The 27906-nt window shown below is 32.6% G+C and overlaps 5 protein-coding genes and 2 non-coding genes across 13 annotated transcripts; 5 read left to right on the top strand and 2 right to left on the bottom strand.

The window, feature by feature from the left end:
* The first annotated feature begins 792 nt into the window (after positions 1-792).
* On the top strand, positions 793-4322 carry LOC107931230 (UDP-glucuronic acid decarboxylase 2). The gene is made up of 7 exons (XM_016863047.2): positions 793-1621; positions 1708-1855; positions 2719-2798; positions 2881-2964; positions 3049-3123; positions 3655-3747; positions 3836-4322. The coding sequence occupies exons 1-7, from the start codon at positions 1025-1027 to the stop codon at positions 4064-4066; spliced, it is 1308 nt and encodes a 435-aa protein (XP_016718536.1). The 5' UTR covers positions 793-1024; the 3' UTR covers positions 4067-4322.
* LOC107931231 (outer envelope pore protein 16-4, chloroplastic) lies at positions 4069-5695 on the bottom strand. 4 transcript variants are annotated; one of them, XM_016863050.2, is made up of 6 exons: positions 5533-5693; positions 5389-5440; positions 5234-5288; positions 5091-5124; positions 4863-4929; positions 4069-4550 (listed from the first exon to the last, which is right to left on the bottom strand). In XM_016863050.2, the coding sequence occupies exons 1-6, from the start codon at positions 5602-5604 to the stop codon at positions 4495-4497; spliced, it is 336 nt and encodes a 111-aa protein (XP_016718539.1). In that variant the 5' UTR covers positions 5605-5693; the 3' UTR covers positions 4069-4494. The 4 variants fall into 4 exon arrangements, with proteins under 4 accessions (XP_016718539.1, XP_016718540.1, XP_016718537.1 ...); XM_016863051.2 differs by having other exon boundaries at positions 5257-5288; XM_016863048.2 differs by having other exon boundaries at positions 5280-5288.
* A 2907-nt stretch (positions 5696-8602) lies between these two features.
* LOC107931201 (60S ribosomal protein L22-2) lies at positions 8603-10108 on the top strand. The gene is made up of 3 exons (XM_016863006.2): positions 8603-8800; positions 8884-9128; positions 9780-10108. Exons 2-3 carry the CDS (start codon positions 8899-8901, stop codon positions 9922-9924), a joined length of 375 nt encoding a protein of 124 aa, XP_016718495.1. The 5' UTR covers positions 8603-8800; positions 8884-8898; the 3' UTR covers positions 9925-10108.
* LOC121212059 (small nucleolar RNA SNORD14) lies at positions 9243-9366 on the top strand. The gene has a single exon (XR_005907269.1). It is a non-coding gene; the product is annotated as a small nucleolar RNA SNORD14 (small nucleolar RNA).
* Positions 9555-9678, top strand: LOC121211555 (small nucleolar RNA SNORD14). Its single transcript, XR_005906779.1, has one exon. It is a non-coding gene; the product is annotated as a small nucleolar RNA SNORD14 (small nucleolar RNA).
* A 1098-nt stretch (positions 10109-11206) lies between the features above and the next one.
* LOC107931209 (O-methyltransferase 1, chloroplastic) lies at positions 11207-13140 on the top strand. The gene is made up of 7 exons (XM_016863022.2): positions 11207-11543; positions 11642-11793; positions 11895-12015; positions 12174-12298; positions 12380-12508; positions 12603-12767; positions 12890-13140. Exons 1-7 carry the CDS (start codon positions 11336-11338, stop codon positions 12959-12961), a joined length of 972 nt encoding a protein of 323 aa, XP_016718511.1. The 5' UTR covers positions 11207-11335; the 3' UTR covers positions 12962-13140.
* An 864-nt stretch (positions 13141-14004) lies between these two features.
* Positions 14005-20427, bottom strand: LOC107931227 (U3 small nucleolar RNA-associated protein 14). 4 transcript variants are annotated; one of them, XM_016863041.2, is made up of 12 exons: positions 19855-20427; positions 18951-19444; positions 18481-18655; positions 17542-18020; positions 16440-16661; positions 15997-16311; positions 15556-15903; positions 15387-15464; positions 15222-15305; positions 14762-15130; positions 14549-14680; positions 14005-14369 (listed from the first exon to the last, which is right to left on the bottom strand). In XM_016863041.2, the coding sequence occupies exons 2-12, from the start codon at positions 19281-19283 to the stop codon at positions 14217-14219; spliced, it is 2688 nt and encodes an 895-aa protein (XP_016718530.1). In that variant the 5' UTR covers positions 19284-19444; positions 19855-20427; the 3' UTR covers positions 14005-14216. The 4 variants fall into 4 exon arrangements, with proteins under 4 accessions (XP_016718530.1, XP_016718531.1, XP_016718532.1 ...); XM_016863042.2 differs by having other exon boundaries at positions 18951-19438; XM_016863043.2 differs by lacking the exon at positions 19855-20427 and having other exon boundaries at positions 18951-19612.
* Between the last annotated feature and the right edge of the window lie 7479 nt (positions 20428-27906).

Raw genomic sequence — 27906 nt, 5'->3', positions numbered from 1 at the left:
ATCCATCTATAAAAACACACATATGGTTACTCTTCATATCGCAATTACGCATAGTGAAATCTGAACTTGGATATTAAAAAACTAAAGACCTTTGCTTTAGCCAACAATGCCAAGGTCTCGTTACTTGTTTTGTATTTGTTTTGAAATGGTATATTTAAGCATCAATTATATATATTGAAAGAAAAGAAAGCAAAATTTAATGATCCAATTGTCATATTTTATATTTCATTCATATAGACTATGCATGTCAAATTCGACGTAAATTAAAAATTTTTAACTATTTGTTTTATGTAATACTTTCAACCATTCAATAAATATTAATATATACTATATTTTAGATCGATATGATAAGGATATTAAATCGTTTTGAAATTTTACATACATGACAAGTACAAATATATTGATAAATTCAACGGTTGACTTGTTGAAATATTAATTTTACGAAAAGATATAAAAAGATGTAAAATCGTTTTAATTTTATACTAATGTAAATAGATTTCGAGTCTTTAAAATTAAAACTTGGGCCTATATGAAAGCCCATTCAACAGAATTTAAAAAAAAAATCTTGAAAAGGCAATGTAGTAAGTAAAATCCACACCTTTGGTAAAGTAACTTTATAAGTAAATAAGTTGAATAGAAAAACCCAATTAAACAACTTTCCAAAAATTTTAAAAAAAAATTATAAATAAAAAATAGAAAGAGGGTTGATTTATATAGAATGCAATTGAATTTTAAAATGTCAAAAATTTCAAATTTAACCATAATTTAGAAAAAAACAAAATTGTTGAGAGAATAAAAAACTGGAAATAATAATTAAAAAATAAATAAAGAAATTGAGTCCTCCCTCCACCTAATGGCGATCATTTACTTTTCAAAGTAGAAGACCCTTTTATAAAAGACCAAAAGCCACCGCTCCCTTTCCTCGGCCCTTCTTTATATTGAACAATCTCCTTTTCTCTTGAGCCCGCCTCTTACTTGCTGGCGACTCAGTCTTCACAATTTCTTTTTTGAATTTATTCTCGCGATGGGGTCATCGGAGCTGATATTCAGAGGCCATGAAACTCAGCCTGTTTCCGATTCCTATTCACCCAAACCCGACAAACCATGGGCTTCCGTTACCCGCCCGATTCGTTACATGCTCCGAGAGCAACGCCTTCTCTTCGTCTTCCTCGGCATTGCTATTGCCACTCTCATTTTCACCCTCTTCCCGGCCTCACGTGCTACGCAACACAACTTCGCCGATTCCATAACCTACTTCCCCATCGACACACAGAGCAAGTTCTCCAACCCGCACCGACTCGGATTCGGATCGTCTAACCCGACTGGCAAGATCCCGTTGGGATTAAAACGTAAAGGCCTGAGGATCGTGGTAACGGGTGGAGCCGGCTTCGTTGGGTCTCACCTCGTGGACCGGTTAATAGCAAGGGGAGATAGCGTGATGGTGGTGGATAACTTCTTTACTGGCAGGAAAGAAAACGTGATGCACCATTTCGGTAACCCCAATTTCGAGCTTATAAGACACGACGTGGTGGAGCCTTTGCTATTGGAAGTTGACCAGATCTACCATTTAGCTTGCCCTGCTTCACCAGTTCATTACAAATTCAACCCAGTCAAAACTATTATATCCTTTTTTCCTTTTTTTGTTTACCAGTTTCTGATTTTGCTGTATAAGGTGGTTGTTGTTTTCCTTAATGGTGGTTTTGTTACAAGACAAATGTTGTGGGGACATTGAACATGTTAGGACTGGCGAAAAGAGTAGGTGCAAGGTTCTTATTAACCAGTACCAGCGAAGTATACGGAGATCCTCTTCAACATCCTCAGAAGGAAACTTATTGGGGCAACGTTAATCCCATTGGTTAGACCCCCTTCCTTTCTCCACTCTTCTTATCTCCTCCCTCTTTGCTCACCGGAAAATCTCCAAACCGGTTTTTTTTCATTTATATTGGTCTAATTATGCCTATAGTCCTTAAACTCTTCGGAGTTGTAAAATTTAGTCCTCTCTTTTTATTATCGTAAATGACGTGTACACTATTAATTCCTCTCATTTTACATAAAGGCGGTTAATGAAAATGTGGCATGTGGCATGTTTTTATTAGATTGAGAGTTTGATAGGGATCAGTTTTGAAATTAGAAGTGAGAGGGGAGGATTAAATTATAGAAGTTTTAGAATACAGGAAGCGAAGGCAGAATTAAACCTTCAAATTTCTGGTTCTATTCTCGAAAATTGGGCAGACACAATTTCTGCATAAATGACAGTCTAGAAATTTTTAGATCTGTCGAAAATTTTAACAATTTTCAGAAAAAATCCGTGATTAGCGCCAAGAGGGTCCCTTGAAAATCGTACTGACAACAAATGATTTTCTTGAGACACTTACACGTAGCACATATTTATTACATGTTCAGAATCAGACAGGTAATTTTTCAAAATAAAATAAAATTAAGGGAATTTCGGTTTTGTAACGCTGAGAAATAGAAACGGCTGCAGTATGATGATGATGGTGGGGGCATTTTTGGAAACTTCTTCTTTTTACTGCAAGTTTAGGCTTAGGTTTTTTTTGTTTTTTTTTTCTATTTGGCTCCCCTATCTGCTTACCTTCTGGAAAAAGCAAAGCAGCTTATGGCATTTTTTTTCCTTCATATGTATATTTCCTAGGGAAAAAAAAAACAGTTTAGCTTGCTTTTTTTTTTTTTAATACCGGTTTGAATGTATGCCGACAGGTGTCCGAAGCTGTTACGACGAGGGGAAACGTACAGCCGAAACCCTGACAATGGACTATCACAGAGGAGCTGGAGTTGAGGTTAGATCATTTTAAGAAATTTACTGTAACAATCCAATTTTAACACCAAACTCTTAAAATCTTGTATATGTCACGTTTTCAGGTTAGGATTGCCCGGATTTTCAATACTTACGGACCTCGTATGTGCATCGATGACGGTCGTGTTGTTAGCAACTTTGTTGCTCAGGTGCCTCCCTTCAATCTTATTTATTGTTCCACAACTTAATTTGGTAGTGTCAGTATGGTTGTTAATGTTGATAATTGAATGCAGGCATTAAGGAAGGAGCCTTTGACTGTGTATGGTGATGGGAAACAGACAAGGAGTTTCCAATATGTTTCTGATCTGGTAAAACTCATATTTATTATTATTTTTTACATTTTTACTGCATGTACATGTTGGCATTGCATGGTGAAAAAGAATGATATTTTCTGCATAGGAATGTTAGGAAGTACATATTGTGAAATAAAGAAGCTTTTTTTAAAGTTTTTAACTGAAAAAGGTTCGTCTTCCTCTGTGGTTCTGAAATTCTGTTTGGTGAGTGTAAAAATTAATTGAAGAAACATACACCATGTGACTGGTACCAAAGGGGACCATTGAACTTTAATTGCCTCATGGTTTGGTCTCAAGCATGCATCAGTTGTCATTGGAACTAATATATATGTGCATGTATATTCAAACAAATTGTACTTGTATAAAATGATAGTATCCTTCAGCTTTTCTTAATCAAATCTAAAGTGACCTTTTTGGGTTTTTTTTAAATGTATTATATTTTAGAATAAATAGTTTGCTTATGGATATTTGGGTTTATTTGGGGTAGGTTTTAGGGTTAAGATTCCTTTCAAAATAATGCTTGTTCAAAATGACCTGTTAAAACAGGTGGAGGGGCTAATGCGATTGATGGAAGGAGAACATGTTGGACCTTTTAACCTTGGAAATCCGGGTGAATTCACCATGCTTGAGCTTGCTGAGGTAATATTACCGGATAAAAACACTTGTGATTATACCAAAAAGAAATACTATAAAGATACGTGTTTTGACAGTGGTTACTCATTTACAGGTGGTACAAGAAACAATTGATCCAAATGCAAAGATAGAATTCAGACCCAACACAGAAGATGACCCACACAAGAGGAAGCCTGATATCTCGAGAGCCAAGGAGCTACTCGGTTGGGAACCTAAAGTCTCTCTCCGAAAGGGTCTCCCTCTGATGGTTTCGGATTTCCGGCAACGTATATTTGGTGATCATAAGGAGGGCAGCAGCAATAACAGCAACAATGAATCATCTTAAGGTGGCAATGGCAAAAGGCCAATCAAATATTATTTCATTGGAAAAGAACTCCCAACATATATAGTTAGCAGCAGCAGCAGTTTCAGTTTAAGTTCCCTTTAGAGGTTTTTTTTTTTTCCCTTTTTTGACATGTATTTGCCATCTTTTGTAATTTCCCATGTCTGTTGTAAGCTTTGATTGACAGTGAGCTTTGCAAAGCTTAAAAAAAACATTTTACCCTATTCTATTTAATGCAATAGCAGCAATAATATGATTATATGAGGTTTACTCCTGCAAAATCCAAACTCCTCCTCTCATGCCCTCATTGCCTTTTAATGACAATTTTGGAATTGGGTCACTGGATATTTCAATTTGCTCTGGAAATATGATCAGCAGCGACACTGAAAGCTGAAACAAGGCATGCTACCCCAATGATATTGTTCAAGTTTCTAGTCTGCGCAGCAACGGCAGCCCCGGCAATGGCACCCGCTATTAAAGTGTTTAACTGAAATGAAAATAAACAAGCTTGATGAAGCTATTTCATGCACTGTTATTCACTTCCCTTTTATAAACACAGGAAAACACTGTTATGAACCCGAATCTATCTATATATAATATAAGTGAAATGTTAATGTTTTCCCATATCAAGAGTAAGCTCCTTTACCCCTTCACAGGAGGCAAACCAAATGGAAAATGTGCTCGAAACCTCCTTTTAACTTACTAATATTATGATGCACATGTTCTCTATCACTCTTGGAAGTTGTTCCTAGATGAGCACAAATAAAGGAAAACTAATTTCGGAAGTCTATTAACTAACCGGTCGTTCCGCTTCCGGTATTTCTGAAGTCCACAGCGAGTTGTGGCGAATACACCGGCAACAAGTCCTGAAAATAAACATAAAAGTGGCTTAAAATCTAGGGGATGATGCTTCATAATCAAGCTACAAAATAGGTTTGAAAGACACCCTAAAAGCAAAATCACATTCTTGAATGACTGATCAGTTCAGGCAGAGGATTGATGAGAGGAATATAGTAAGTTCAATTACCACTTTGGAAGCCGAATTTTCCAACAGACTTTGCCTGCAATTTGAGTTTAAGAGAGAAAAGAAATCACCATTTATCAACAGCACCGATCAAACCAATATTAAAAACAAACAAATCCCTAATATATATATATGAAATAATTAACCTAAATGTGTAAGTTCCCTTTACCACAAATGAAGCTTGAGCAATACCAGTTAAACCTGAACAACCATATCACCAAGCTTTAGGTGGTTGGGTTTTGGCTAACAGGAAAGGCGGGTACTTTAATTTTAAAAGAAATGGAAAATTGAAGATGGGTACCTCTTTTACGAGCATCATAAGGGGCAGAACAGAATCCCCAGAAGACACCTGCCTGAAAAAATAGATTTTCAAATTGCTTGGGCTATTAGTAAGAGAAGAAAGGAAAACGAATTAGGCCAATAATTAGAAGTAAGGAGTGTTTACCGCAGCAAATCGGAGGACGGAATCGACGGCTAGGGAAGAGCAGGGAACAACGGCGGTGAACTCTTCTTCCATCTCATTTAATTTTCAATGTCCAAGATCCGGTTTAATCCTTGGTTATCCGCACGCTGTCGAATTAAAATTTTAAAAATTGTTTAATTTATTTTTTATTATGTATTTTTATTATCAATATTTTTTTTAAAGATCATAAGTGGGCTAAATTAGCCATGTATGCATAAAAAAAAAAGAAAGAAAAGAAATAGTTATTAAATAGGTTAGATTTTTTTGAAGATTTACGGGAATAGGCTATTTTGAAAGAGTGTATGAAAGCGCGTTCAGCTAGGCGTGCTTTCCCATTCTCTCCCTTTGACCATCGAAGGTTTTTAGGGTTTTATTAGTTTTTTTAGGGTTGATGTTGGTTTTTAGGTTTAAAGTTCTTTTTTGATTTAGGTATTTAGGATTTTTTATGTTTAGAGTTTTGAAGGTGACACCGTGGAAGCTTATAGGTAGATTTGAGGGGTTAACAATACGATAATGCGTCTTAAAACACATACATTGCATATGTCGTGCTGAGATGGAACTATTACTTTAGAAACCCATCATGTGGAAGTCAGGTTCTAGGGTGACAGTGCTTTATACGGTCACGAATTGAAGTCTAAGTAGAGGTCCTAGTCGCTGGTTGTTATGCGGTCACGACTTGCTTCCATTTTGCTTTGCGTGCAAAAATCATGTGAGAACAAATATACAAAGTATATTAATATAATCAATGAATTTTTTTTATTAACCAATCTGTTCGAAAACATTACAAGTTTACAAATGAATATATTACACTTAGTGTACCAAATCTAACACCAATCCAGTGCAGATTTTGACTGTAACATGGGATATTGAAGAACTGATGATTTACTCCCTACGTTCGGGTCCAACGAAGGTACATCGAACCCTTTGGTTGAATATGGCAATGAAGATGCTGTTGAGGAAGAAGATGCAGGTGTGGACAAAGGGCTAGAGGATGTTTTTCAAGGATCTGAATCCGACCCCGATGCAATTCAGCAGTTCAGGCCAAATGTTTCAGAAGTAGCATTTTTTTATGAACTAGAGTAGGTTCCAACTGAGCCAAAACCTTGTGGTTTCTGATGATGATAGTTTGGACAATGCTTCTGACCCATATATGGGATTCAGGTTATATGAAACTCCGTCCCACATGCATAACATCGACCTTTCCACTAAAGATGGGTTAAAGTTCCTGCAGCTCTTACATAGAAGACTTGGCCATGCAAGTTCATCGTTAAATGTCAGGGAATTAGAAGCTGGCATAGACTATTCCTCAAAAGATTCTTTTCTTACTGCACTAAAGCGGTTCAGCTTCAAGAATAATTTGAACTATTATGTCACAAAATCTTGTTCGAAGAAATTTGAGGCAAAGTGCGCAATGCGTGACGGGAGGTGCCAATGAAAAATCATGTCATATTTTCAAAAGAAGACGAGCTTATGGACAAGAAAGAAGTATATTGGTCTATAATGCCCCCGATTAACCTCAAAATGAATTCTAAGGCGTATTGCTCTTTGATGATGTCAGTCGCGTCCACAGGAAATTCTTTAAAATTATATTGCAATAATTTCATCTCTATTTGGCTACCTTGAAACTTGTACACCTTCTCTAGAAATGTCTCGCAAAGGTCTTCTTTGCCGAGAACGACCACTGCCCCCATAATGACTGGCTCATCCACAGGTAAACCGAGTTGTAAAGCTATGCCTATGCCATCGAGTGTGATTGTACACTCATCGCATGGAAGATGGAAGTGCCTTAGGTCTCTATCTTTCCACCAACGCGCTGATAAGTGTGAGATCCAATTTACAGCCCCCGAGCATATGAGATGCATGTAAGAGTCCCGCATCTTGCAAATAACAACGAATTTCCCTTGGTGCACTCTTTAGATAAATTGTGTATGAACCCCTTCAAAACTCGATCATCCGCCGATTTATATAAAAAATAATTTAAAAATTTTAAGAAATTTAAAATTAACTCAATTGAAATTAACGAAAATTAAAAATTTTCCTTACCATTACAGATTGTGCAGCAGAATGACCTTGTCGTCTAAATAAATAAAAGGACGTACCATTTGTGAAAAATTTAATCGAAATAAATAATTTACAAAATAATAAAGTAAACTAGAATATTTTTATGACAAATTTACTGCAAATTTCCGAACTAATCTTGAGAGAATAACGAGAATGGAGAGAGTTGGATTTGAGTGAAAATAATAGAAAATGGTTTGGGTATTTCTAAGACAAAAAGTTACCGTTGGGCTTATTTGAAATTTTATCGTTGACGCGTTTAGTTTTACCATTGGGGAAAAGCACTGGACGCAGTTTCACACACATTCTCCAAAAAACAACCTATTTTCTTACATTTTCAAAAAAAAACTATTTAACTAATAATGTTTTTTTTGACATGTATGGCTGCCTCAGAAGTTTGTAAATTTATATTCTATTTTTTGACAATTATTTTTTTATAGAAGTAACAATAAAGAAATATATATTACGAAATTTCATAATTCAGATTTTTTTGGTTAAATTTTAATATTAATTTTTTAAAAAATAGTCAAATAATTTATTTTAATAAAAATATAGATTAAAACATTAAATTTTTAATGACGTTAGAGTAGTAACTAGTATGATAGACCACATGTACTTCATATTAACATAATATTTGTCTTATATGATACCTCAATAAATAATTTAAATTTTATAAAAATATTAAAAATAAAAATTTAAATAATATATAAAAAAGCATTACGTACACATAGATATTCTCGTGTTTAAAATTTTTTAAATTTTAGTAATATTTTTGTTTGAAAAACAGCGATTCTATTTTTTTTAAAGGTTGATGGTCAAATTGAACTCTATAAAAAATTGAGAGTAAAATTGATAAAAAAAAATATAAACATTTGAAACTAAAATTTTCATTATATTTTTTAATATTGGATTAACATTATAATTAGGGTTAAAATTGTAGCAAAAAAAAACATATTATGCCGTAATCCTTTTTGGGCTAAAATAAGGTTAATTTGGGTTTGGACAAAAACAACAATCCATTTCTTTTCTGTTCATTTCCTATCTATTGAGCGTTTTAGCCCAAAATTTACACACTTGAATAAGAATCCTTGAAAACCCTAGACTCGTGAATCAATATATAGACTCCGCCATAAGTATTCGTAACTTCGCCGCCGTTGATTATTATCTTCAAAAATACGCTGCGGCAACTAAGGTACTTTCTCCCTCTAAAGCTAGCTTCCTCCTTTATTTTTTCTGTTCCTTTTTTTTTTATGATTTGACTCGGTGGAAACGCAGTGAGTTGGTGCGAAGATGAGTCGTGGTACAGCAGCGGGACCCAAGGGGAAGAAGAAAGGAGCGACCTTTACCATCGACTGTGCTAAGCCGGTTGAAGATAAGATCATGGACATTGCCTCACTCGAAAAGTTCCTCCAGGAACGGATCAAGGTAGGCGGCAAAGCCGGTGCTCTTGGCGACTCCGTCACCGTCACCCGCGACAAGACCAAAATCACCGTCACGTCCGATTCCAACTTCTCCAAGCGGTACTTTCTTCATTTCTCTTCTCATCTTTTAGTTGTGATTTGGGGTTTAGGGTTTGCATCTATGAATTTTAGATCTTGATAATGGCTTTGAGTTTTAGGCAAAAATGCAGTTAAGGCCTATGATGATAACTTTTAAGGCTTGTTTCTCTAAACATTCGCAGTGGCCGCCTAAGAGCTTTCGCCTTCGCCGGACTTGAGAGCTATTGCTGCTTTAATCCTTCCTTGGATGTCTGAGGCCTTGATAATATTGCCTTTTAATTTCCCTTTTGTTGCAGTTTCTCTTTCAGAGTTTATATAAATTGAATTGAATCTTATAAGGGAATGGGTTTTTGTTTGCTATATAAATTTAATTGATTTTGTGTTGAGAATTTGATAATTTTAGATGCTTAGTGTTATGGATAGGATCAATGGAACTTTTAGTGTTGAGGTCAATGATGACAGTTCTTAAGGCATGTTTCTCAAAATATTCGCAGTGGCCGCCTGAGAGCTTTCGCCTTCGCCAGGCTTGAGAGCTTCTGCTGCTTTGATCCTTCCTTGGATGTCTGAGACCTCATTTTGGTTGTTGTTTGTTAGAAAGAAAAGAACTAGCTTTCGATTTTGAACATTCAATTAAGTCTTAGTTTGACTAATTGTTAGACTTTTTATTTCCAGTTATCTTAAGTACTTGACCAAGAAGTACTTGAAGAAGCACAATGTCCGGGATTGGCTTCGAGTGATTGCTTCCAACAAGGACAGATCTGTTTATGAACTCCGCTACTTCAATATTGCCGAGAATGAAGGGGAGGAGGAAGAATGAAGAATCAGTTCCACATTTTTTTTTTCTAGTTTACTGCTTTATTATTTCTTAGGAACCTCTTTTTATCTATTTAAGGTGTCATGTTCTGCTTTTTTCCTTCAGACCTTACTCTAATTTGCAATGAAATTTTGATTGCTGATAGTAAAATTTGCTATAAAAAAGATGCATTTTTCTTTTGAGTTAATTAGTAGGCTCCTAATTGATCTTCAACCTTACAATTTCAAATTATCAGTAGCCTCCTTTTTTGCTTACATTGCCATGGCTAGCAACTGGTGTTGGTATCTTCTTTTTGGGATCGACAAGTAGTTACTTTGTTGAATTGGCAACGATGAGTGCATTGCCTAGGTCTACAATGTTAGCTTGGATCAAAACCCCATTGAGTCATAATAGTTTTTTTTTTCGAGTTTCATTAATACAAGTATAAAACATGTACAAACTTTAAGTACAAATCTATGTAATCAAGCAATGCAATGCACAAGAAACGAAGGAAATTGAATTCCACATTGCAATTGTTCGTCTGGAACACGTTTATCGGGAGATCAAATGGTGTAGCGGATGCGTTTTCTAATGGTGTAAAAATAATGGAGCTTGGATATCACTTCTTCAAACTAAGTCAAATTTACATGCTGATAGTGTGGGAATCACTTACACAAGTATAATTTCCTCTATTATGCATTAAAAAAAAAGATTTAGGGTGAGTTTGGATGGGTGATGGGGTGGGGTGTGGTGTGGTGTTTAGTTTACTTTTTTTCTCACGTTACAGTATTGTTACAGTATCTAATTTTACTGTCACCATTATTTTTACACTAACTGTAAGTAAACATGCCGTCCATCCAAACTTACCCTTAAACCTAAGTTTTCAAGATCCAGGAGTTATTTAGATGCAAAACATTTTGAGTTATTTGTTAGATCATTTTTTATTTGTGACTCGTTTTATTTGATTTTTTAGAATTGAAAAATTTCAGATTTTATTATTCATGTTTGATATTTGAGTTCAAATCATTTTAAGTTATTTGTTTATAATATTTTAAATTATTTTAATGTAATTTGATAATTAAATTAGATTGAACTGGATTTAAATTTAATTTTGGATGAAGTGCGAGAAGCCTATACTTTTGGGTTTAGTTAAAAGATGTTATAAGTTGTAATATTCTTCAATGATTTATTTTCATTTTTTTCCAATAAGAAAAATAATTTTGTGATTAAAAATTTATTAAAAAAATTATTAATTAATAAGTAAATAATAATAATAATAATAATAATAGCGAAGTATAAGGAAAGAGAGATTTTATAGATGGACGGTTATGCTGACCGTTGAGTGATATATGATGCAAAAGCTTACCAAAATCCCTGCCATTCAACCTCTCTATGTGAGTAAATTACAATACCATCTCCACCGGCAAACCCAATTATGCAATGTGCACTGAAATTCGCATGTTCGGCCGCGCCACCGTCGTCCGCTTCAATTGCGCCACTGCTCTTCCCCAATACCCACAACAAGAAGAAGAAGCTTAGAAATGGATGTTCAATCAGAGCTGAACTCAGCGATGACAATGACCCATTACTCCAAGCAGCAATCAATTCAGCTTCTCTTCGTTTTCACGAGACCCATCGACAAGGCAAGCAAAAAAAAAAATTCCCCCCAATTCTCTATTTTACACTATCTTTTCAAATTTCAGCTAACCTTTAATAGTCAAATTATAAATTGAACATGCAGACCCTCTTTTTATTGATCCTTATGCTGGGTGCTTCGTTTCAACGCATACTCAAATGGATATGGAAACCAAGGCGAAACAATATTGCATTGCAACCAAGTTCATTGATGATAAGCTGCTTAGTACTGTAAACCACATGGATGGGCTTAAACAGGTACTTTTTAACTAACCCCATGGTTCAAATAACCTTTTCTTTTTCTTTTTCTTTTTTTGTGGTAAAATATTTGACTCTTTTTTTCAATATAAAATTTGCAGGTTGTGCTTTTATCAGATGGAATGGATACTCGGCCATATAGGCTTAATTGGCCAAGCTCTACCATTATGTTTGATATATCCCCTCTAAGGGTATTCCAGAAGGCGGCTGAGAAGCTTGATGGTGCGTAACTGTTGAAATTTTAGGAAAATTAGCAATTCATTTTTCTGTATATGTCTTGAATTATTACAATCTAGTATTTTTATTGCATATGGTTTGGTTTTAGATTAGACAATGTAGTTGAATATGTTCTGAGAGAGAATGTTGTTGAACGATATTAGGTGTCGGGGCTAAGATCCCACAGCGATGTTTGTTTCTTCATGTTCCATTGGAAACCCCTAACATTCAAGAAACTTTGGTTACAAAAGGCTTTAATTGTACTCGTCCGAGTGTATGGGCTATACAGGTGAAAAATGGTTATCCCGATGCTTGTTAGCTGAAACTTTCGGTCCGAATTTATGATTCTTTCGATGTTGTTTTTGGGTAGGGACTACCTTTGATGACTTTGGTAAGTTTCGAAGAGATCTTACTCACGGTAAGTGGAATGGCCATGAAGGGTTGCCTTTTCTTCGGTGAGTTGCCTGCATGGTTGGCAGAGACTGGAATCGGTAACAAGGTCTGTTATGTTATTTTTTTCATAGCTGTACTTGTTCTACAATGTACATTGCTTGTTCTTTATATGCCCTGTTGTTTGGTTTCCCATGTTGCAGTCTAGTACAAAGAAATGGATTAACAATATTTTTATGAGCTACGGTTTCAAGGTGGACATGATTAGCTACGACGAAGTAGCTAAAAGATTAAGTAAGGTGGTAAAACCGGGAGACTATGAGAAGATACTATTTGTTGCGGAACAATTGCGGTGTTCGGATGATCAGGTACAATTGACTTGTTTCTGGTTTAAACTGTGAAACCATCAGAGTGCATTAGTTTACATATACATGTTATAAATGTTCATCTTATTGTTAATTATGGTGAGTTTTTTGTTTTTCTTGCAAAGATGGAAACTTGGAGGAAAGAGTTGCAAAGGGTGGACGAAGATGGAGACGAGGAAGGGTTTGAGGACCTTTAAATGGACAAAGAGTTGCTTTCTTTTTTTGGGTGTGGCCTGTAATGGAATTATCCTTTCTGTTTCTGTAATTTCTTGCCAATTTTCCTGGTTACACGTACCTAAAAGGCTTGAGAAAGAGTTTCCTTTGTTTTTAAATCGTTTTTTTGGTAAATGGAATACATAAAAAGGCTTTCCACCCAGAGTATACTTATTACTTAAATAGCAGTATATAAATAAATAAATGGTCAAATTTTGTTATTAGTCCCTATATTTCTCTCAAGTTGCAAACTTAGTTTATGTACGCTAACTTAATCATTTATTTTTAGATCTTGTATTTCTTTGGTTTTCGTTGAATTCTACTACTTTTCACATATATCATTACCTGCTTATCCTTTTCACATGATACCCATTATTTTAATAGATACATCCAAATTTCAAAACCAACTTTGATATGATGTCTTATTGGTATATATCCCAAAACTATAATTCAGTGTAATTTTGTATATAAAATTTTATTTTATGTAATTTTATATACAAAATTTTAGTTTTATCAAATTCTTGTAAATTATTGACACAATTATTTATATAATATCATTTTATGTTTATATATTGCATATATAAATTATTATATATATCCAATTTAAAAATTAATTGATATATTTATATCTTTAAATGTACATGATTAAATCCAAATTAAAATTTTATGTGTATAACTATATTTAAATTTTATGTGTATAATTACACTAAATTAAAATTCATGCATACTATTATATATTAAATTAAAATTCATGCATAATTTTGATATTTATCCAATATGTTATTTAATATATAAATTATAATATCGTATACAATTATACAAAATTTTTATAGTAATACAAATGTATACATAATTTTTAATGATTTAATTGTATGCACTTGAAAGAATTTTATATATAATATATTTTATAATAGAGTTAGTAATTTATAAATTAAAATAATATTTTATGTATAAAATTACACAATTAAAATTCATTAGAATCAAAATTGATATTTCAAAATTTTAGAATACAAAAACTAAGATCAAATTGAATAAACTAATAGCAAAATATAACTTATATAAATATAAACTCGCATCGTAAAATTGCCTCCAAAAGTGTAGGAACGTACGGCGGCTGTTTAAACTGCCTTTCTCAATTACCTTTGCCTGGAAAAGCAGTTTGTTTTGCTTCCTTACACCACTTAACAAGGTGGTACAGCCAAATTTTCTACACCTAATTTCAGCCAAAATTTATGAGATTTAGTTGCTCTGTTTCTTGTTCTTGCCACTGGCACCTTTGCTTTTATTTTTCTTCTGTTTCTGCCCACTCCGTTTGTTATCCTCGGATTTTTCGTGATGATGCATCTCCACAAACTTTATTGGTTTTATAATTACCCCAGGTTTCTTCACCACCTGTATGGAAAACAAGCAAAGGTGAGTATATGAAAAAGTGGGAGACATGCATGCAAGCAACGAATATACAGACGAGGAACATCGGAAATAGTTTCCCAGATTTTACGAATCTATACTTTTGTCTATCACCGAAGAAATGTGTCAAGTCCTGAGGTTGATTTTGAAAAGATACAACTTACCTCTGGTCGATTAAGACTTCTGATTGCTGTCTCCGGGTTAGATTCTGATCCAATAGGCATTCGCATACTTTGTTCAAAAAGTTCCTTGGATGTGAACGGGTAGGGCAAAGATTTTGTCTGCAACTTCTCAGCCTGTCGAATACAGTTAAAGAGTGAAATTTAGACACACCTCAACTTGAGAAAAAAATTTAAGAATAAACCTAAACCACTTACTTTTTTATCCACCTTTTCGGATATAATGACATGCTTGAGCTGTGCATCCTTCCTTTTCTTAAGACTTTCTTCCCTCTTCCGCTTAGAGTCTTCGTGTTCCTTAAGCATCCACCAAGGCAAACCTTTTTTTTGCTGTACATGAGTCCATTGGCCCCAACCAGGGAGCAAAACAGGTTTATCCGGTTCAGGGTTTTCCTCATTCAGGATTTCCTGCTTATCCTTTTCAAATTCTTCTTCCACATAGTCCCCAGCAAAAGCATGTCGAATGAGTTCAGACTGAGAAGGGAGTTCATATGATTCCTTGGGGGCCGAGGACAAAATCCCATCCACCATTTGTTTGCTCTCCGAATCACTATCCTCTTCTCCCTCCTTCAGAGTTTGCAAAGAAAAAACAGAACAATAAGGAGTTGTCAAACCACACAAACGTGCAGCAAAATTAAAAGTATCAGAGAGATCAAACCTCCATGTCTTTATCATGCACAATAGCTTCCTTCACTTGTTGCAACTTTTTCGCATTTTTATCAATTCCATTCTCACTTTTCATCTGTGATTGTATACAGACCAGTTAGCATAAAACCAGCTTAAACTGGATTTAAGAATATTTGAAGTGATAGGAAAGGATAACCTTTCTCCGCGAGTCGGAAGCAAAAATAGCAACTTCATATGTCGTTTTTGAACCAGGGTCTCCATTGTCATCAAAATTCTGTGATTCGAAACAGTACAATATCTATCAACCTTGCAGACTAAAGGAATTGAAAAAGAGAAGGCTACAAGAAAATCATAAGCGTTATTACCTTGAATATGGAAACATCAGCTGCTTCTTTACGATCATAATTAGGGCCAACATCCTTCTCAACATCATTTCTTTTGCCGCCCTCAATGTTAACATTCTCTTTGGCTTTCAAATCGTCTTCACTATCACTATTACCATAATAATTATCCATTTTCATCTTATTATCAGTTTTGGTCTTCTTGTTAGAATCTGGAACTTCATTATTAGCCCTGCCAAAGACCCTTCTACCACTTGCAGTGGCTGGTTTTGAATTTTCTGCATCATTTGTACCCTCCAATTGCTCATACTCTTGAAGAGCAAGCTTAGCTTCTTCAATTGCTTCTTCCTTTCTTTTCTTCATTCCACGAACCTAACACATAACGGAGGCAGAAAATATCAGGATAAAATAAAAACAACTCATAGGTATCTTTGACAGTCCAAATGAAAATACGGCAATAAATACCATGAAAGGTAAGGAAAGAACTCCAGAATTAGGCAATTCTTCATCGTCTTCTAATACTTTCAGCGTTTTCTCTTTTGCTTTTTCTAGCAACTCAGATGCCCTATCCTCGTTTGAAACCTCATCATCATCATCACTACTACTATCACTGCTACTACTACTGTCTTTAACAGTGTTAATTTTTCTTGTCAAAAGAGCATGTTGGTGAAGCTGTTCAGCCATAGCTGCTCGAGTACCTTCATCCTGGGCATTCAAACCTCGTTCTAAGATACGCCTTGCCCACTTTGACTTATTTTTGTGCTTCAAAGTCATTCGCTCCTGCATCATCAAGAAATAAAGAGAAAAATCAAGATTCAACATTTGTAATTTATTTTTTGGTAAACCACAGATGAAAGAATACTGTTTGAGAATTGAATTTATGACAATCAAGGAAAATGATTGGTCACCTCAGCTCGTTTGAACTCTTGCTTCCTAGCCTGCTCTTTGGCTGCCTCTGGATCCATCAGCATTTCTGCAGATTCCACTTTCAGTTTATCCTTATTCTTTAAACGATGATAGGTTTTGGACTTGATCTTTTTTATGCGCTTCTGCTTCATTTCATGGCGGAAAAGAAGGCCGCGCATTTTAGCAACATGATCCTGGTGCTTCATATAATCTTCCTCAGATATCTGCCAAGCAGTGATGAAGACCAAAAGCACTTGAAAAATCTTCAAGAAATTAAAAACTAAATTTCAAGCAGTACAAACAAACATTTTCACATAATATTTGCAACAGAACAAAGACCATGAAAAAAGGATCGAGTCCATCCAAATACCGAGCAAATGACAGCCATCAAAAGGCCGTTGCATAAGCACACCCATCTGTTTTTGTCTTTATTCAGAAAAATGTTCAAAAGTACAATAAGCTCCAAAATACAAATATTCAAAAATCAAGATGCAACCTATTTTTGCTCCTAATATGGAAATTCCTTTCATTCACATAGAACATCATGGTCTCAGTAGATTTCAACAATTCTTCAACAACATAGTCAGCACTTGTCAGAACCAAATAACTTGGAAAGACCTTTAAGCTCTCCATTAGAAAAACCAAGATATCAGCCCAAATATTTCCAGAAGTTCTATTAAGCAAAAAAGCAGGCCAACAGTAAGAATTAAAAAAAAAAAAAGGTTAAAGAGTCCAAAATCCATAGAAAAAATACTTACTATATCTGCATTCAGACATTAAACACCAATGTGCGCTACGTTAGATAAAAGATGGGTAAAAGCACTCAAGAGTTTGAAGTGCACTATAGAATCTAAAAAAAAAACTCTAAACATGGTTGTACAGCAATATGCTATACCTTGATTAAGACAGGCAAAGCTTTAGCATGGTTTATATTCTTTTAATTAAAATTTCAAGATGAAAATCATCACAAACGTTTAGGAAAAGTTACTCAGGAAGATGAAATTTGTTATAAAAAGTCCATGATGAGGAGAGGCAGACATGTTACAGAACTTAGAAAATCAACCAACTGCCAGACATAATGAACACAATCAAAATGGCCCATACCTTATTTAACTCCAGAAGTTTGGAACCATCTGCTTTGTGAGCTTCCATAACTTTGTCATCATAAACCAAAGAAGCAATTTTCTTCTCAAACTCAGTTCTAGGCTCAAATTCAGAAGCTATTGCCCCTACAGTTGAAAACCCCAAGTCTACATCTCCACCAAAAAAAACAGTAGGAGCTTCTCTATTCCTTTTGACCAGATGCTCCCACTTAGTAATATCTTTCTTTGAATGTTCATAAACTGCCATCCTCTCCAATTTCTCTCTATCTACCTTCGGCAATGGAGCTTGAACAGATGTAGACTTTCTGTCCATGTGTTGCACTCTTTTTCTAAGTTTGCTATACCCCGCTTTTCCTTGAATAGGATCCAAAAGATCTTGAAGTGTAATGTGGCTGTCACCCTCAAGAACATCACGAGTAGGGTTGTATTCTGACTCAGGATGTGCCTCGGATATAACCACACTATTCCTCTTCTTCTTGCCTACAACAATACAATTTTGAGATCAAACATATCAACTGAATAATAAATAGTATAAAGGTAACTACCCAATGCCTGCGTGAATAGTTCTCAAAACTTTTTCTTCCGGACTAAGTCACACACTTTTTAAATCAAGGTGCAATTCAATCAAAATACCTAGTTTCAATACAATACAAAAGTAAAGTTCAAATTGGTAAAAATGATGACCAGACAGATTTTTACATAGGCCGTCCACCGTCAGATAGCAAACATGTTCCGAGGACATTCATTACATCTCTCAAATATCAAACCAGTAGCAACTTTTAATTGACAATAAAATATAGTATAATTAATTGATAACCTGAATGAGATTTAAAATCTGCCAATTAAAGTCAATGACCATCTAAAACTTATATAGGTCATTGACTTGGTTGATCAGTAAAATCCATACTTATCAAACCATACAAATTCGACAAATTCTTACCTCCAAAGGCATCAGTTGACATTCCAGTGACCCCTTGCAACATCCTCAAGTGCCTTTCATCATCTTCCTCTTCATCCCCATCACTCGCATCAACATCATCATTTAGACTACCCTTGTTCCCACCAACACCAAAGTCACCATCATCGTCGTCGTCATCTGATGGTACATTCTCATCCTACATGAGAAAAAGAAAACACTGATAAACATATAACAAATAAAAATAGGAACAATAGGTTAGTATGCAATCTAAGAAGATTTCCTACAACACAAAAGCTCAGAAGCACTGCAGATCGTAGTTGATAATATGTGCCTAATTGCGAAGTATAGGAATTGGATCTTACTTTGGAAAGTATAGAATTCCCTAGTAGGGGTTATATGACTTAGGCTATCCAAATTCCATACCAAAATAAAATTATACTGAAATAAAATTCACTTATGCACTTCAACGAGCTAACAATAGAGAAACGAACCTCAAAATCCTCAGGTAGCTCATACTCATAGTTCTCGACAGGATCGAAACGGCGGTTCTTCCGGGACTCTTCTTGTGGAACTTCTTCCTCATACTCATAAACATCGTTTCCAACATCTAAATCGATACCGTCATCACTATCGGAAGCTATTTTAGGGTCCAGGCGATCAAGCTCCGTTCGTAGCGCAGAAGGCAAGCGAGGACCTTTCCCCTTCTTTCGCTTATCGTTCTTGTTTTTCTTCATCGGTCCTTTGGAGTTGGAATACTTTTTGAACTTCTTGCTGTTTCCGGATTCACCGCCAACGGCTCTCTCTTTCCGCTTTTTAACTGCCATCGTATTGGCAGTGTCTCAAATATCGATGCCGCGGGTCGCTATTTTGCGATATCGGCACCGTCCGCCGCTAAAAATATCTCAAAAGGCGGTGTAACGGAAAATAGCGGCGATAAAGTTATCTATTTCCGCTGAAAGGATAGCTTTAAAACAAATTTCTGCTTCTCACCAAAGTCAACAGAGAGAGAAAAAATGAGATGATACGAAGAAATAAGTAAGGAGCAGTAGGATCGAAAGCTGAAAATAAAAAATAGCAGAGTGATACAGATGCAGAGGCAGGGAGCAGATATTGGACTCTTAAGTTTAGGGTTGAAGGGATATGAGGGCGGGTCCCGACAAAAAAATGATACGACTTTTTATTAAAATTATTCGATTTTGAGCTCAGTTGGGTCGGATTCAGACTGGGCCGATACAAAATTTTAAGCTATTTTTGGGCTGAGCCCGGGCATGGGCTTAATATGAAAGAGTCATATAAAAGCAAAATCATGCCATTTAAGTACACATTTTAATTCGTTCAAGATTTTTACTGGTTTAATAAATATATTAGATCATATCCAATTAAGCAAGCTCTTACCGAAGGAAGTTGGTAATCCGATCAAGACATTAACATGATCAGCTTCTAGTTTTGTTCGTTGAGTAATATCGTCGAAAGTTGGTGACCTGACAAAAACGAACTGGAGAAAAAGAACTTACTAGAAAGGGCCTTGAATCCAAAATCAAATCGAATCGAAGATTTTGAAAAAGGAGAAATAAAGGGGCGACTTAAAATGGGTTGACAGTTGGAGACAACCCTTGACGACGATTTGATGGCGATGAAAGCTCACGGCTAAGGTTTCAAAACAACATAGAAGGCTCCTTTTCTTGGTTAGCTTTGCAGAAGGCTTAGTTCGACAGAGAAGTGAAAGGTTTTGTTGTTAGTTTATCTTCATTTGAGTGAATAAAACAATAGAAAAGGGTAAGACCAAGACTTTAGAGGGCTCAAGAGCGGCCCAAATCTTGTAGTTTCTAATCAACGAAGTTTCCAGGCAGTGGGTATTATTTTCTTGCTTTAACTTCATTGCCTTCGTTCTTTTTGGTGGAGCTAACATAAAATAAACCAAAAACCGACGATCCAACCGTAGATGCTCCACGATTGTTTTTAGGGATTTTTGGAACACTATCGAATCATAAGAAGAACTTTCATCATTTCAACCAACATACGTGTAACAACATTAATTTCTCTTTGAAATCTGCTTTATTAATTTGCTTCCATTAAGATCTCATTATTATTAGTATTTTTGTGATTGTTGACTTCCTCATTCGGTCTAAAAAATGAGTTTAAAATTTTATCTAAAATTATTCTAAATTAAAAATACTAAATTCGAGTTTAACTTAGCCTGTATGTATTTAGTTTTTTAGATTATTTTTATGTAAAAATAAATTTTAAAAATATGTTGGAAATTCCAGGATAGCATAAATAAGGGAGAATAAAAACATGAGCAAAGAAACCAGCTAAGAATAAAAATAGCTTGAACTTGTTAATCAAAGTAATTTTCAATTTCATATTGAACTACGAATAGCTCCTTGACATAAAAATATACCATCAACTTAACATAATAGGGTAATCAACCCATCACTATAATTCCTTCTACATGTTATCCACATGTAACCAATGATCACATCCGCCTACTACATTTAATTCATCTAAAAATCATGAGTTGGGTTGGATTAAGTTTGAGTTAGGATGATATAATATATCTAAATTAATTTTTTAAGTTTAAGTTTGACCCTATTCAAAAAATAAACTTATTTTTTTACCCAATCTCAACTAGATTAAGAAAGATAAATTCAAATTTGGTCTAACCCACTCATATTTGATTTTTTATATTAGTTTTTATTTTTAAAATAATATAATATATTAAATGCATTAAGAAAATATTAAAATAAGAATTTTCTAACACGTTAAAAATATTTATATTAAAAAACACTAACATAAATATAATAAATGTTATATTGTATTAAATATGATTTTTAAAATTTTATATTTTGAGTTAGATTATTTAGTTGGATAATCTATTTTTAGGTTTTAGATAATGAGTTTAATTGTTATTGAGTTCAAGTTGAGCTCGACCCAAAAACTCTTACCAAAGATCCTACCCATATATGAAATGGATTTTAAATTTTATTCAATCCCATTTCTTAGGCATTGTATTTTTATTCAAACTTTTCTATTTTTCAAACATACCTTCGAGTCAACATAATAATAATATAATTTCTTTCTAAAACTATACCAAAAAAATTAATAAGAGTAAAATTGGGAAAAAATAGTATTATATATAAATTAATCAAAACATGTTTAACAATGATGGATGAGAAAATAAAAGATATAGCCATTGAAATCATATTAGTTTTGTTATCTTAATCATCAATTAATATAAATTTTATTCTTTTTTGGTGAGATATTATTTGAATACGACTGGGAATTTTCTTTTCTTTAAAGAATCATTATTTTTCAATGTTCTACTCTTTTTGAAAAATATTTAACTTAACAATCTTCGTTCTATTTTTTTCTTGTGATTTTATTTAGATGTTATTCGATTAAAATATGGATGATTTTTATAGAAATAAATTTTAATTTTAATTGCTATATAAATTCAAGATTAATTTTTTTTTGTCAAAAAAAATAAGCTGATATTTATTAATTAGGCTCAAGAAAATGGAACTGAAAAGTAACCAACAAACAGCAAAGTAAACGACAAACTAAATAGACCAGTTGTCCAGCATAAAAATAAATGAGACCTAGAAATTAACAAACAAAATTAAAGCAAAAGAAACCCCATGAGCCTGCAGAAGCACCGTTTCAACATCCAATATCAGCCAACCAGCTCTCCTCAACACCTGCCACTGTAACATGCAACCAAGAGCAAACGTCACTTTGCAATCTAAAAAATGGAGATTCAATGAACTTTCTCCATCCTCAAAGCGAACAAGCAAAACTCAGTTCCTCTGAACCAATTGTAATTTTTTATTGTTTGTTTAGTCATCAATTATAAAAATAAAAAAAAAATTAATTTTTCATATTTTTTAGCTTTAAACTTATGTTTTTTGTCAAATCAATCTAAAATGGATAGAAAAGTTAACCTTTGTTAATTTTACTAATGTGCCGTACACGTGGATTGCCATGTGGATGGCACATAAACATTTAATTAAAATTTTAATATTTTAATATTTTTAAAGTTTAAAAAATTAATTAAATGCTTACATATCATTCACGCAGAAATCCACGTGTATGTTAAATCATGTAAAGTTACTAAACATTTACTTTTCTATTTATTTTAGGGTAATTTAACAAAAATATAAATTTAAAGGTTAAAAAAACGAAAAATTAAATAAATAACTATTTTTTTTTGTAAAATTGGAAGATGAAAAAAATTATTATTCCTATTTTCCAATTATCTATCAATGTTAATTTCATGCTATTCAAACTTCTCGCGTCTGAAAAATATAATTGTCAAAAACTATATTAATCTATTATAATATAACTACAGTAATTTATTCCCTAATTTTTTAATAATTTTTTACCCCTTTTCGTCAACTTTTTTTTAATTTAATATCACTACAATAGTCTATTCCCTAAATTATATTTTAATTATAACATGTTATGAAATAAATAATAAAGAAGATGAAAAAATAAAATAGAAATAGAAGAACAAAGATAAGTATGAATTTTATTAATTAAATCGCTATGTTTAAAATATTTCTCTAAAATTGGGACTGTAAATAAATCGGGTGATAAGGCGGTGATAAGGTGGATCGTCCGAGGAGCCTGACCATCGAAAAAAAAAGAAAATTTTGAGAGAGTTTTGAGAAAATTTTAAGGTTTTTTTAAATAATAGGCTAAATGAATTTTTGGGGCAAAATTTTAACTTATATAGCTTGTATAAACGGCCCCATTTTGAATTTTAGGTTCAGAGGTCAAAAAGACGCGTTTTGGCCTTTGACCCATTCAACCCGACCCGATAAGTGGGGGATCCGCGTGTTTTTAAAGCCTAAATGAGCTATTTGCTGTTTTGATCCTTTCGTGTTTCTTGTACTTTTCAATATGATCCCAGCATAGCTTGATATTTTGGAGATTTGTCTGCATAATTTATTTTTGGTTGCATTTCAGTCCTGTATTGAAACACTGCATACAGGGGATGGCGGATAATTACCCATTTAATCCTTGTTACTTAGCGCGTGTGCTATTTTAGGCCCTGTCCCTTTTTTTTATAGATGTGGCCCATATTTTTAACTCTTTTTAATTTGGTCCCGGACCTGTCAAAGGGCACAGCCCATGCAACGGGGGTTGAGATATTTTCCCAGTTGATCCCCCATTCCTTTTGTGTTATTCATGTTATCATTTTATTTTAATTCGACCCTGGGTTCATTTAATTTCAAAATTTTTTACAAATTGTTTTGTTTGTTATTCAATTTCAAATTTTTTTTATAAACTGTTTTGTTTGTTATTCTATTATATTTTATTTGTTTAGTCCCTTTTTTAATTAAATGTCTTATTAATTTATTTTATTTACTTAATATTTCCCTTATTTTTTTCTCATATTTATTTATTTATTATTCTCTTTTATTATGCCTTTTTATTTTTTTTATTTATTTTGCTTATTTACTGCTTTCAATATATATTTCAAAATTTAGATTTCAATATTATTATTATTATTGGTCGTTACTTGTATTATTATTATTATTATTATTATTATTATTATTATTATTATTATTATCATTCCATAAATTATCATTTGCATTATTATTCTTGTCATTGTTTATGCTTGTTAACATCATGATTCGTCAATGTCAATGCCATGTGTTATTTTTTTTATTATGTAATATTACGTCATTGTTGCTTTAAATATATGTTGCACTATCATTATTCGCCAAGTACGACTCATTTTACGTTTTTAAAATGATTTTTTTTAAAAACTCAATCAAATAAACCAAACATGTATCATTTTAAATATTACATTAATCTTTACTCAAATGCATGAAAAATGAATTTTCAATAATAAGGCGATGTTTTGAATTTAGAAGATTCGAGAAAATCGTACCCTAACTTACAGGGTTTCGATTTTTCTCGTTGAACCTAAATTGCTAAATATCCCTTTAATTTTCAAAATCTACGAATTTTAAACAAAACAAAGGCAATATTCCGTGTTTAGAAACTGAAGAAGGTCGTGCCCTAACTTACGGAGTTTCGATTCTCCTCGATTGAATCTAAACTACCGAACACCCTTTTAAAAATCGAAGTATAAATTTTAAAATAAAACAATTTAAAGGCAAGCTTAGTTTCGAGGATTCAAATGTCGTGTCCTAACTTATGGGATGTGACATTTCGTTATCTCGAGACAAGAGAGCCTTTAATGTTCATTTCAATTTATTCAAGCATTATTAAAATCAACATTAATAAAAAAAGGATCGTATTTTAAATTATTTTTGAGTTTTTAACTTTCGACGTTAAGACATTAATTAATCAATTAGGTACTAATTTTGGGCGTTACGAGGGTACTAATCCTTCTTCATACGTAATCGACTCCCGAACCCGTTTTTCTTGAATTTCGTAGACCAAAATTGTTGTTTTAGTTTTATTAAAACAATCAATCACAAGGTGACCCGATCACACCTAATAAAAAGGATTGGTGGATATTCTCAATTTTCGTTTTCAAAATAAAAGTCGACCTTTTTCAAAAAAATAGTTTCGACATCCGTACTACATGATTCTCGATTTCAATGGCTATATCTTTTATTTTCTCAATCATCATTGTTATGTTAAAATCGATAAAACCATATATATATAAATTAGAATTTGTTATGTCAAATTATTAATTGTAAAATTAAAAGTAGAAGTATACCTAAACATATTGTTGGAAATTACCCAAAAGGTTTTGATTTTTCAAAAAAATAGTTTTTCTCTTAGTATAACTCTTTGACGGGAATGGAAAAGATTTACGTGATAACCCTATTTCTTGGAGACCACTACCTCTTTAAATAACTGATTATTAAATCAAATTTGAGTATTTATAATTTGGCCCATCATCAAATTATAAATACAACTTATGCTATCTACATATTATTTCTATAACACTTTAATACATAAGTCATACTTTTATAATAAGATTATACATTGTACCATTTATTTTTCCGATCTTACTCTGATTACTTTTCTGTCTAGTTTTGAAAAGGATTATATTATTATTTTAATAATTTTGTGTTTGATTTATATTATTTGGAGGAACTAAAGTTAGAATAACGACGTTGAATGATGTTGTGGCAAACAAGAATCACTTTTGATCGACAAAGATAATAAATTAAAGAAAAAGATGAGGATTGAATTATGAGGACAAGGATGATAAATTGAAAAAAGAGAAAGACCATGACAACATTTAAATATTTTTCTATTATTGGTATTTATTTTTTAATGAAATTAAAATTTAATTGTTTTTAATATTTTGTATTTTTTAATTATTTAAATATAATTTTATTTTAATTACTTGAAATTTGTTTAGTTTTAATAATAATTAAATGATTATTATTGTCCATTTAGATAAATTTTTGAACTGAGGTTTGATTTGATTGTATATTTTAAAATTAAAAAATAAATTAATGTTTTGATATTTAATTTAAAAATTAAATAATTCATCAAAAGCATAATTAATAGTTAGTAGTTAGCTTTTTTTTTTTTGATGAGGGGGGGGTTTGAATTGCGTACATTTTGAAATTATCATAATTTCTTGATTTTTGAAGTACACTTTATATCTAATTTTAATATGTATACGTTTGTAACATTAAAAACTAATAATAATAATAATAATATGGACAAATCTATTAACTGTTGCATCAACTGCCACATAGCAAAAGCAAGCGATTTGGAATTTATTAATTGCTACGTCATTAACATTCATCAACAATGTATCTTATATATTTAATGGGGTATAAAAAGCGTTTAAATTTATCGATAAAATCAATTAAGTTATTCTTCTCTTTTTTTCTATTCATATGCATCATTAAATTGAAAAATACACTCAAACATCTCTTTTGATTGTTAACTTTAACGGTTGATCGTTAAAATATAATTATTTTATTTTATTTTTTTTATGATTGTGTCATGTGAAAAAAAAATGATATTTTATTTTAAATATTTAGAAAAATAATATTTTATTTTAAAATTGTTTAAAAAATCATAAAATTTTCAAAAATTAATACAAATCTTAAAATCTTAAAAATATATAGAAATTTATTAAAATTAATAAATAATTATAGTATTTCAATTTTATGAAATTTTCTATAATTTTCAATATTTTTATGATTTTATAATTTTTATATTTTTTTATCAAAATTAAAATAAAATATATATTTTTCTCCTACATGATATAAACGTAGCATGTCACGTGATAAATATAACTTAAAAAATAAATGAAACCGTTAAATGGGCTAATCAAATGTAATTCTTTTTGTTCAAAATTGCAATTGAGTGTAAAAATAGAGTAAGAATTTAATTAATCCTTTTGAAAAAGTTTAAGTCATTTACGTACCCTAAGCCAATTTCATTAATCAAAAAGCCTAATCGATTCCATTTTCAAGTTGGAAGGTTTAGTTTGGTGCTTTTTTTCAAATGAACTTGATTAAATTTTTTTAACAAGTTCAAGGTTTTATTTTATTTTATTTTTAAGTCTTTTTTAAATCCCTAACTTTTGATGAATGTATTGTTATTTACAAATTCAATTAGTTTAATAATAACTTAAAATAATAAATAATTTAAATAGTTTACTTTAATATGAATAAAAAATATAAAATATAATTCAATATTTATCAGATTTTATTTATTCTAATTTTTATTTCGTTTTAATATACACGCTATATATTAAGCATTTGATTGAGTTAATGTTATAATTTATAAGTCAATTAGATTATGATGAAAATATCATTATTTTATTCCAAAAAAAAATCCTTATCTTACAAAATAAATTATATTATTCTGAGAAATATATTATCGTTTTATATATTTTCTATATAAAAAAATATACACACAAAATAGATTTGAACTCAAGCCACCACTACAACAAAACAGTGCTAAGACGATAGTTATGGGGCAACACTTTTCTAAGTGTTGCGATAGACTGGCCAACATACATTTTCGGCAACTTTTGTATAAGGGTTGCGATATGCATGCCTAAAGCAACGCTTAAATAAGAGTTGGCTTTGTCTAGTCCTAAGACGACATTTATGAGGCAACACTTTTCTAAGTGTTGCGATAGACTGGCCAACATACGCTTTCGGCAACTCTTTGTATAAGGGTTGGGATAAGCATGTCTAAAGCAACGCTTAAATAAGAGTTGGTGTTGTGTAGTCCTAAGACGACACTTTTGGGGCAACACTTTCCTAAGTGTTGGAATATACTACGCTTTCGCCAACTATTTGTATAAGGGTTGCGATATGTATGCCTATGGCAACGCTTGAATGAGTTAGCATTTGTGTAGTCATAAGACGACACTTTTGTGGTGACACTTTCCTAAGTGTTGGGATAAACTATGCTTTGGCAACTCTTTGTATAAGGGTTGCGATATGTATGCCTACGGCAACGCTTGCATAAGAGTTGGAG

Source organism: Gossypium hirsutum, chromosome A12, assembly GCF_007990345.1.
Source record: "Gossypium hirsutum isolate 1008001.06 chromosome A12, Gossypium_hirsutum_v2.1, whole genome shotgun sequence".
In the NCBI taxonomy this organism is placed as follows: domain Eukaryota; kingdom Viridiplantae; phylum Streptophyta; class Magnoliopsida; order Malvales; family Malvaceae; genus Gossypium; species Gossypium hirsutum.
The sequence above is the reverse complement of the archived record's forward strand: the minus strand, read 5'-3'. Positions and strand labels throughout refer to the sequence as shown.